This window comes from Charadrius vociferus, unplaced genomic scaffold (assembly GCF_000708025.1).
Source record: "Charadrius vociferus isolate BGI_N301 unplaced genomic scaffold, ASM70802v2 scaffold52, whole genome shotgun sequence".
Classification (NCBI taxonomy): Eukaryota; Metazoa; Chordata; class Aves; order Charadriiformes; family Charadriidae; genus Charadrius; species Charadrius vociferus.
The window spans coordinates 1,468,947-1,480,207 of NW_009647572.1; the positions used below are offsets into that span (position 1 = coordinate 1,468,947).

At 39.8% G+C, this 11,261-nt stretch overlaps 1 protein-coding gene across 1 annotated transcript in view; it reads left to right on the forward strand.

The window, feature by feature from the left end:
• Positions 1–11,261, forward strand: part of SCAF11 (SR-related CTD-associated factor 11) — a 31,271-nt gene extending 20,010 nt beyond the window's left edge. Inside the window, exons 10-14 of the mRNA XM_009880844.1 lie at positions 2,641–5,160; positions 7,138–7,481; positions 10,005–10,175; positions 10,651–10,770; positions 11,133–11,261. Of these exons, the coding sequence (XP_009879146.1) occupies positions 2,641–5,160; positions 7,138–7,481; positions 10,005–10,175; positions 10,651–10,770; positions 11,133–11,261 (3,284 nt within the window). The remainder of the gene's footprint in view (positions 1–2,640; positions 5,161–7,137; positions 7,482–10,004; positions 10,176–10,650; positions 10,771–11,132) is intronic.

Genomic DNA, 11,261 nt, shown 5'->3' on the forward strand with positions numbered 1-11,261 from the left:
AAACTAGGGTATGTTGGATGTGAAGATGTCCCTTGAGGATTTTGGTCACATTCTGTTGAGTGAGTGTTCCTTCCCCATTCGGTTTTTATATAGAAACTCAGGAAAAGACAGGCATGCACAAAAAGAGGTGAGGACAAAAGCAAGGAGAAGCCTAACCTGAATACTGTTAGAGATGCATAGCAAATGTATATAACAGAGAAGGTTTACAGGAAGTATGAGAGATGAAGGAAAAGGCAGAAGATGAAGAAGGAAACGGGGCACACTGGAACATTCTGCAAAGGTGGAGAAAAGGACAAAAATTAAGAAAATACACGCATACAATAAAAAGCAAACTGGATCTTGTGATTCTTGCTAAATTGTGCCTGAAAGATGGTTGCATAAGCATTTTTTTTTATTTTGTTTTTATACACACCCCCATCTCTTGGTCACACCTAAAGTGTGTGGTTTTGTATCAGAGTAGTAGTTGACAGTTGCTTCCAGGGTTGTGCAAGGAGGCATACAGATATCAGTGATGGCCATGTAACGGTACTGCCTGAATCTTCCCTGTAGATGCTGCAGTTTTTTAGATTTTCATTAAATAGTAATTTTACTAATTTGACCTGAAAATGCATTAGTGAATCTACAAATACTGCTATGATTTAGGCTGGCATTATGTGATGCTTTTGTGTGATTAAAATATTTTTAAATAAAGATTCAGTGAACTGAAATGCCTCGTATTTGGTACAAGTCCAAAGCTTGTGAAGCTTGTCTGTTAAAATTTTACAAGTAGTAAGGAATGCTAAAAAGAGGCTTGCGTTTCACAAGTAGACTTCGAAAGTGCTACAAAAATTACTTGACTTCTAATTCTCAGGATTCCCACATTCCGTTTGTATTCTGAGTTTTTATTATTGCAGGGTGATACCTTTCCCTTTGAAGAAAATCATCAGAGATGTTGTATGTCATTACAATTTTTTAATATCTGACTTGTTTTCCTGGCTATTGTAATAGATTTGAAGACATAGTTAGTCTGAGACAGCCACATGTGGTTGAATAACTGCTGGTTAACCACTTCCTGACAAAATTACTCAGGAGACTATTACAGCAGGTACCTCAAATAGTGCTGGTTACCTAAAACTACTTTGAAAGTTCTTTACTATGCATATTGTTTTCTTTTAAGTACTTGGTACCTTCTATACAATCGATACCATTGGTTTTCATTATCTTAAGTGGTGATTTCATCAGTGGACATCCAAAACCAGGATTGGGTTTTTTTATGTTCAGTCAAATTACTGTGTTTACAAGGGAAGTCAGAGGAGGTCATTACAGTTCTGTGCTCTGCTCTAAGATTATCAGATGGTAAGTTTACATTTAATAGGCAGTGATGTGGTTTTGATTCTGCTAACAAAGTAGTAAGTGGTAGAAAGAGGATTTTGTGCTGTTACTATCTGATTTTCATATAATGTGTTTAAGAATACATTAACAAATATTTTGGTGTAGTGAAAGCATGGGAAGTAATATTATACAGAGTTAGAGTCAAGAGTTTGAGTGATGTGATAAAGCCATTGCAAAATCCATAGAAATTAATCTTTCTTAGCAAGTTTCTACTATTTGTTTATGAAAATGAAGCTGTAAAAAGAATTGATTTAAACACCAAATTCCTGATGCTTTCTAAAGTCTACACAAAGTAAGAAGCAAATTAATGGACATCTCAAGAAATTAATTTAGTTTTGAAGTGACTATTAAATTCAAGTATATTTACTTAATTATCAGTAGTCGTTAATTCCTGAGCCTTGCCCTCATAAGCTTTTGTAGGTATCAAGAGTACAGTCTGTTCCCTTTGCAGTTAATATAATCCTTGGCTTCCCTACAAAGACTTTTGTCAAATTGTGGGTAGCAGGAAATAAATTAATACAGTATCCACACAAGAGCTTCTGTGCTGCTGTGTGCAACTTAAGGTCATTCTTCTTACAGCTTTAGTTTTTTTTGATGTGCCTTAGGCTGTCCCAAAGCTTGGACTCCTTATTCAGTTCGTTAGGTGCTGCAGGCACCCCGGGGGCCTTGGGGCAGCGTTTAAGTCCATTTTGCCGTGGAGTGTGCAGGGTCTGTCTCAGAACTGGTAAATGAGTTTGTCTGAAAATAGATTTTGTAGAGAGGCATGCTGTCATTACTGCTTCCCATGTGATCATTCACTGGTGGCCATTTAAATATGTCACATTCTGTAGTATTGAGCTTCATTTCTGTAGTATCGAGGCTTTGCTCTCAACAGGCCTGCATGTTACAACGACAGGAACTGCTGCGTGCTAAGAATGTTGTGTGGTTAATTCCTTACTTTTCTAACAGCTCAAGTGCTGACTGTCTTTGAACAGCAATAGCAACAGAATATCAATAGTGGTTTAATTGTGAATGCCATTACTGTCCACGTAGCCATGCCGATACTGCTTCTAAAACGTGTGTTTAGATGTCTGATGTGTCACTTTGTTAGTTTGATTCTGTTCTTTAAAGAAAAAGTCTGCACTAAAAATAAACGTGCTGCGGCAGCATTTCATACTAAATGTTAAATTGTATTATTTGAGGATATCTGTTAAACCAGTCATTTTATGTTCTTAACTGTGTTTGGATAAATGGTTATAATTTACCTTCAATGTATTCTGCTTTTTGTAGAATCTTTAGGCAAAGGATACGCTGTTGCGTGTACCCAAGAAGGAGAAGAGAAAAAGCAAGCTTCTGGTTCATCTGGCACTAGAGGAACTAGAAGGAAATTGGTTAACACTACTCCTAGAAGAAGGTCTGCACGAAATAGCAAAAATGAGACTCTGGGTCAATCTCGGAGCTCACCTCGGTCAAGCAGTTCTGCGTGCGGTGCCTCTGATGGCAATGACCCGTCTCTGAATAAATCTCCTTCAGAATCAGAGAAGGCACCTCCAAAACGAAAGTCTAAAAGAATAGTTAAACAACAAACACCTGTGGTTAAAAAGAAACTGAGAAGTTCTGCACGTTCTGAAAAATCGTCCAGTGATTCAGTGGAAGGCGATGATATTGCTGAGTCTGAAGCAGTTCTAACATTAGATAAAGACCAGCAGTCAGATAATGAAAGCAGTAACATAAGCCTTCCACAGAAAAATAATGCGGAAACAGAATCTGCTAATGGGTTGGAAAGCTGTAGTGAACATGGAGAAACTGAGGAAACTACAGGAGAATGTGACAAAGATGAAGATACTTCAGGCAACATGGATGTAAGTTTTTCTGTCCAAGAACCTCCAGTACTAACTTCAGGGAGCGGAAGTCAGGAATTTGAAGTAAAAGATGTTACTGAAAAGAATTTAGACCATAAGAATCAGGACATCTGTGAAAATACTCTTGAACAAATGGCAACAGTAGCTAGTCCCAGAGATGAAGTATATGACCGTGCAACCTTTAAAAAAGTAGACCAGGCATTGTATAGTCCTCAAAATGAATTGGTGGAGAATGTAGAAACTCTGACAAAAGTAGATCAACCCATAGCTAGTCCAGAAAATGAATTGTTGGAATATCCAGAACCTTTGGGAAAAGACCAGCCGTTAGAGAGCCCCAGAAGCGAATTACCTGAGCATCCAGAAGCCATAGAAATGGACAATTCTGAGGTTGAAGAAAAAACGGTAGTAGACTGTGCAAGTACAAATACTCAAAATTTAAAAACTGCTCAAGACGAAGAACCAGACACATTAACACACAGTATATCTATAGACAGTACATCAGAACAGTCCTTAAAAGAGAACACCATGCCAGAAAGGGAAGAGGGTAGAACTTCAGAGTCACCCCACGTAAATGCTGAACATAAACATTTTGGTGAAGATAACAATGAAATGATACCGATGGATTGTGACTCATTTTGCAGTGACCAGAATGAACCTCAGGTTGAACAGTTACCACCAGTTGAAAGTAAAGAGCAAGGAGAAGGGAACTCCTTACAGTGTGATGCAGGAAACTGTACATCAGTTTCAGGACCTCCTGATGAAAAAGATGAAACTATTCGTCAAGAAAGAGAGTGCCAGTCAGAACTCAAAAAAGATAAAAAAACTCGAACTAGAAGGTCTAGGTTTCACTCTCCATCAACAACTTGGTCTCCTTCTAGGAGAGAGGGCAGGAAATCTCAATCACCATCCCCTAAAAGGGAGTTGACCAGAGATGGGAGCTCACGATCACCCAAGAAGGAAACTGTGAGGGAGGGAAGGAGATCCTTATCTCGTTCTCCAAAGAGAGAGGCACTCAAAGATGAGAAAAAAACGCCATCTCGATCTCCCAAAAGGGAAACGGGCAGGGAAAGCAGGAGATCATCTTCTCGGTCAAGAGCTAGGGATTCATCTCCAAGGCAAAAGTCTAGATCTCGAAGCAGCGATAGAGATAGTCAAAGAAGAGATCGTGACAGAGAAAGAAGACATAGGAGGTGGTCTAGGTCACGGTCACGATCTAGGTCAAGATCACGATCTAGGACAAGAAATAAAGGTTCTTCATCGTCTAGAAATGAGAGGGACAGTCATTCACCTCGATGGAAAGAGAGGTGGACAAATGACAGCTGGAGGAGTCCCAGAGGAAATGATCGATACAGAAGAAGTGATCAAGAGAAACAGAATGAAAGTCTTAAGAAAGAGAAGGACAATACAGAAAAAAACAATGAGGATCAGTGTTCTCCTGAGAAGCGGAGGAATGATTGTCCAGACTGGGTAATGGAAAGAATAAACTCCGTTCCTGAAGTCAGGAACAGAGAGAGAGAGAAACCACATTGGGAAGACAGCAGGCATGATAATTCAGGACACACTTGGAATAAAAACTTTGGTTCAGGTTGGATTCCAAATCGAGGGAGAGGTCAGCGTGGCCGAGGTGGGCGTGGAAGAGGTGGTTTCACGTATGGAGACCAGAGTGAAAATCACTGGCAAAACAGAAAACCTCTCTCAGGGAACTCAAATGGTTCTGGGAATGAAACGTCAAGGTTCCCAGAACATCAGCCATACAAGCGTAAGAATGAACAAGATTATTCTTTCGATACGCCTGCTGACAGATCTGGGTGGACATCTGCATCCAGCTGGGCTGTAAGAAAGACTTTACCTGCCGACGTGCAGAATTATTATTCAAGAAGAGGACGCAATTCATCAAGCCCACAGTCTGGATGGGGAATGAGACAAGAAGAGGAGACACCTGAACAAGGTATTCATAGCTTTGAAACATAAAAGCTTAGTCACAGCTGCAGTAGTCACGTAAAATTCTAGTCATGTTGACCTATCTCGAGGCGATTCGTTCTTCAAAATAATTAGAGGTGAATCTGTAGTCTTTTTGCAGTATGGAAGATGGCAGGTGTGGAGTTTGGGGATGTCTTGTGTTTTGATGGCTTTTTGGTTTTGCTTAGTTAGTTAGACGTAACTTAAGGACTATGTATCTGAAGAGTGCTACTTAAGTAAATCGATTTGGTTGAAGAGAAAACATATCCTCTTCATGGTTACTTTTAGCATCTGCACACCTTTTAAAAAGGCTAATTTTTTTTCACGGAGATTTGCATTTGCCTGTGCAGACCCACAAAGTAGATTCTAGAGACAACAAATCATTACGTTGACGTTTCTCTTGCTTCTAAATAAGCTTAAAAAAATGTAGGGAGATTTAGAAATGCAAAAATAGTACTTTTACTGTACTTGAGCATTAAAATTCCCCTAAAGCCTAATAAGTATTTTATATCAAAAAGGTAACTGCCTTGACAGAAATAAACTTTTTGGTAGAACGTGAGTTAGCCGTGGATGAGATTGATTCTGAATAGCTAAGAAGTCATCCACAGATTATTAATGCTCTGAAGTAAAAGACAGATGTGAATTGTATTTAAAACTGTAAAATCCAGTTTGAAGGCAACCACACTTGCACTTTCCCATTGTCTCCTTGTTTTGTCTTTTGTTTTTATCCGTTTTCATCTGATATTCAGCAGTTTTCTCCCTCTTTTCAGAGACAGTTGCATCAGTGGCATCTTAGTTTTGAGGCAACTTTCTCAATCTTCAGCCTGCTGAAGGCAAAATTTTTCAGACCTTTAGTTGAAAATAACACGTGATTTGCAGACTTTATTTCACGTAGTTCAGGACCAGTCACACTCTTATATTCACTTTTGGAACGTGAATTCATCTGACAATGGTACAGTGATATCTCAAAACTGGAAAAAACAGACTAGGCTGGCGTCATGACATGGTCCTAGACGAAATGGTCCTGGGCAACCTCCTTTTGCTGAGCCTGCTTGAGCAGAGGGTGTCGGACTAGATATTCTCAAAAGGTCCCTTCCAACCTCAGTGATTCTGTTATCCCGTGGTCTTTGAAAATGGGGATTTTGGGTGAGGCATAAAGGTTTAAATCACAGTCCCTGTGAATTGGGTGACAGTGTTCCTCAAGGAAGAGATTCTAAGGGAAGGCCACCTTAATTATAATCCATCAGCCATTTCTCAGAAGTAATTTCTTGACTTTTGGAAGGTTTGCTGCTTGTATCTAACTTGTTTGGCTTCTGTTGAAGATAGAGTGAGATAGTAATTTTTTAAAAAAAAAAAATCCACCTCGAGGTTATTTTTACTTCTGGGCTTTACCTGTTGTACATTACAGGGTTTTTGAACAACTCTTTCCGAATATGAACATCTTTGAAATTGGTTGAGGATGATTTATTATTCATTGGAAAAAAAAACAAAACAAAACAAAACCCAACAGAGTATTAAAGTAGTTACCAGAAATAGCTACAGTGAGCGTGTGTGAATCGGGCAAAGGGGAGCAGGGCATTGCATAGGTGATAACATATGACTAACCTTCTGCAATTGCAGAAGTTGGATAAGTTACGTTGTCTTCCTGCCTTTGGGGGAGAATTACTGTTTCATTGCGACGAAATAATTTATTAGCTGTGCTGTGGGAAGAAGTAGAGAAAATAGAATTTCAAAATGCAGGCTTCCATAGTAACCTGAACTTGTTAAACTCAGAAACTAGCGTTTGGCTCTGTGATGTGTCTGGTGATGAGTGTAATAGTGTCATGCAATATCTTTAAAATACTCAGGTGATAGAAAGCTTTTTGATACTCCATACTTCATGAAGAGTTTAGACACTTGGCTCCCCTTTTGCTTTATAAAGTACGGATTTTCTGCTTCATATGCTGTCTGTTTTTTCTTTTGATAGATCCAAACCTCAAAGACCAAGGCAACCAGCAAAGCGATGGTTCTCAGTTACCAATAAATATGATGCAGCAACAGATGAATGTAATGCCACCAGTGAACGCGCAGCACCAACCTATGAATATCTTTCCGTATCCAGTGGGTGTCCATCCTCCCATGATGAATATGCAACGCAATCCTTTCAACATCCACCCTCCAATGCCCATGCATCTCCCTACCGGAGTGCCTCTCATACAGGTAGCTGCTCCCACAAATTTGTCTCAGGGATTACCTCCGCCTCCACCTCCACCCCCACCATCTCAACAAGTCAGCTACATTGCTTCACAACAAGATGGAAAACAATTGCAGGTATGCTTTATCAGAAGCCACGGCAAGAGCAGTATTGAAGTAATATCAGTTAAGGGTTTCTTATATATTGAATACCATAGTCTTGATAAACTTATACTTGCAGTTTCTTTCTCTCTTGCCTGGCTTCTTCCACCCCACACCAAATTTAAAGTGGAAGTATCCCCGAGTTGTTTTGGGGCTATAGCTTTTAAATAATAATACACAACACCATAACTGGGGTTTTGTGGTAACGAGGTGTTCCAGCTGGTAATGGAATACTGAAAAATTCCATCAATGTTGTCCATTACCTTTTTCTTCTTAGAAGCACCCCGTTTCCAAAACTAAGTTTTCCCCTTCAAAACCTGATTTTTCAAGCTTTAGGAAATGCTTCAATCCCCTTTTAGCAGCATGTAGGAAGTCACCCCAACCTCTTTGTTGCAGTTCTCATCCCATGGGGTGTATCAGCAGAAGAAAGTTACTGACTACTGCATGGCACCCACCCATTTGTTCCACACTTCCATTCTCCAACTGTCAGTGTCTCAGCAGCTTCCACACACGCTCATATTTTCAATTCTGTTTAACCTTTTGAGCCTTCGTGTTAAAAATTTCCAAGCTTTCTTTGGTGTGTTTTACTTTCCCCTTCTTGCCTGATTCTCCTGTTTTTGTGTGCCCTGTTTGAGACCTAACTCCCACTTCATTTCTCCAGTTTCAAAAAGACTCTGCCGTGCTTGGGGCAGGTCAGACCATCTTTTTGTGCCTTTCAAGCTATCTTAAAATAACCTTTGTGTATGTGAGCTCCTCCTATAGCCGGCTGTTTATATTAAGAGCATTTATATCAGGGAAAGGAATATATATGAACAACTTCCAGGAGAAGGCATGGCCCTGCGAGGAGCTGTAACGCTGCATCTGTGATGTGTAAAGGGCTCTTCAGGCAGGGGTTGACTGAGGTTTGTGCTTTTTCTTCTGTTGCAGGCTGCCTGCTCTAACCTAAAATGCTTTCCCCTGCGTTCCAGGTTGAAAAAGTGATGTCCTAGAACTATGTTTTCTAACCCTCTGTTTTCATGCATCATCTCTAAAGATTTGAAGTGAACTGAGAAATGGCCTGCGTTCTTTTCACTTTTAGCTGCTGTTATTCATTCATACTCATTAACTTAAAACAAAAGGAGTTAAGTACTGTGGGAAATACCGGGTGGGGTTACAGGCCATATGAAATACTTTAATACTCTGCGAAGTAAAACGGTAAGGTACTATTGGAACTAAAATGCTGGTAGATTGCTTGTTGATTTGATTAATGCCCACTGTCTGGAATTAAAATATTTTCCCAATTGGAAAGTCAGTAGGTTTAACCTCTAAAAATGTAACCAGTCAGACCATAGGCTACACACCTTTGTGAAGTATAGTATCTAGTGCAGCAATAAATACGTTTTTATAAAGATTGGGTATTGCTCCAAAATACAGTTGTTTGTTACCAAAGCCCTTGTTATATTTGTTGCTCTTACCTGCTTTTGTGGGATGGTGTCCGTGTACATGAATGCTCTCAGGGGCTGCTGCTGCTTTTTCTTCTGAGCTTTCATTGAACGAGTCCTTGGGGGCAGCACAATACAAATTACTGAATGCTGCGGGACTCACCTGTCCTTCCTGTTGAAAGGCAGACGGAGAGAGCTCACTAGCGAGTGTTAGCGTACTGATTATAACAGCTCAATATCTGTCCTTTCCAAAGAGCTCAAATTCCCATTTCATTATTTTCCATCTGGATAAATGCAGATGTGAAAAAAGTAATGGCAATTACCTAAAAAAAAAAGTAGCATTTAGAGTAGCCTGCCAGAAACATGTTGTGTTCTTGGCGTTTACTAAAAATGACCTCTATCTGAGAGCTACTTGATTTCTCAGTTCCAAAGTATGAGTGGTCTTGCCCATGGTCTTGTGGTGATATTTGGAAATATACAGAAAATGGCTTTTCCTTGAAGAACAGATCCTGGCGCTTCATCCGGCGGTTCGCCTCGAGTAGATTTGTAGGTGTGTTTACATTTGAAATTCATTCAAGAGTTGAGGCTGATAACAAACACGAAAATAAATGTTTTCAAAGCAGCATCATTATGATGCATGAATACAAGTGTGATTTAAGGTAACTTTTTATATGTATGTTTAGGTGCTGATTTTTTTAAAAAAAATGTTAATCTGATTTACAAAACAGGGCTTGCTATACTCTCCTGTGGCAAGTAGAGAGGTTCTGCAGCTGTAAGCTTCCCTCCCCTTGTGCTAACGCCCTCCCTGCCTGTCTGCTTTGTCACTGGGATCAGAGCCAGCATCCACCAGCCACGGTGGTGACATGGAGGGCGTTACTTTTCAAGCTTTTTTTTTTTTGTCCTTTGAGTAGATGTGATGTAATGCACGTACCTTCCATAACAACGGATAGCGTGGAGATTAGCTAATGAACCAAAGCCTGTAGTATTGATGCTCTTTCTATACCTGCTGAGACTTCTAGAAAGGCACGTTGTCATACTGAAGGATAATGTGTTAACTACCAATAACTTTTTAAAACAGGGTATTCCAAATGCTGCTCATGTAACTAATAACATGAGCGCTCCAGCCTTGCCTGCTCCAACAGCAGTCCTGGGAAACGCGGGAACAGTTCAGGGACCAAGCTCGGGTAATGCGACATCGTCCGGTCACATCAAAAGCTCTAATGCAGCTGTAAAATTGGGAGAAAACAAAGCAAGTGTAACAGTGGAAGCCAGCGCAGATAGCTCGAAGAAGGACCAGGCAAGTTCAAAGTTCAGAGTGTATATGTATATGGTTTCTTATATATATATGTTATATATTAAATAAAAATTTTGAGATAGCAAAAAATAGCAAACTCCGACAATACCCCTTTTGTGTAATATACTTAATACCATCATGTCCGTGATACTTTCATGGCGGCTGTAGGACGTAAACTAGCAAGCTGACTCTTTTTAATGCAGTTGCCTTTAAAGCATCGCTGTTCTGAATAAAAAATTACTGTGGGACAACATAGTCTGTTCTTGGTAAAACACAGGCAGCCAGCGTGAGAGCTGGAATGTGAGTGAGGGGGGCATGCTTTTCTAGTCTTCTGTAGTAACTTTTATCTGTGAAGTTTTAATTTGTGATTGCTAAAAAGATACATATGCAGGCACTGGAAAAATAAAACTCGAGTTTGTTTTTTCACCAGAAATTGTTAATTCAAGAAAAAGCGGCACAAGAGGTCAAACTAGCTATTAAGCCTTTCTACCAAAATAAAGACATCACCAAGGAAGAATATAAAGAAATTGTGCGGAAAGCTGTGGATAAAGTAAGTTGATCTGTTAATCTGAAATGCATACCTTTCAACTGAGGGTGGATTTCTTAATCTTGTGGGAACAACTGGTAGTTGCTGGGAGGGGGAACAGGAAAAGCAGAAATACTTTTGTCTTTCTCCATCCACAAGAGTTTTCTCAGCTCCTCAAAACATAACTCACTTACTGTTTGAAAGAAGTGGATGGGAACTGGGAAAACTGAGAACTACTGGGGGGCCAGTTAGGGAAGTACCAAGGTATTCTGTCTGAGCTGGAAGAACGTGGGGTGTTGGGAGGGAAGATAAATAAATAACGTGAAACAGTGGCAAATCAACAGAAATGTTCCAAACATATTTTTTTTTCTTTAAAACTGTTGTAGGTTTGTCATAGCAAGAGCGGAGAAGTTAATTCTGCAAAAGTGGCAAATCTAGTGAAAGCATATGTAGACAAATATAAACATTCACGGAAGAAAAATCCCGAAGAGGCAGTCTCCTGTGAAAGGAAATAG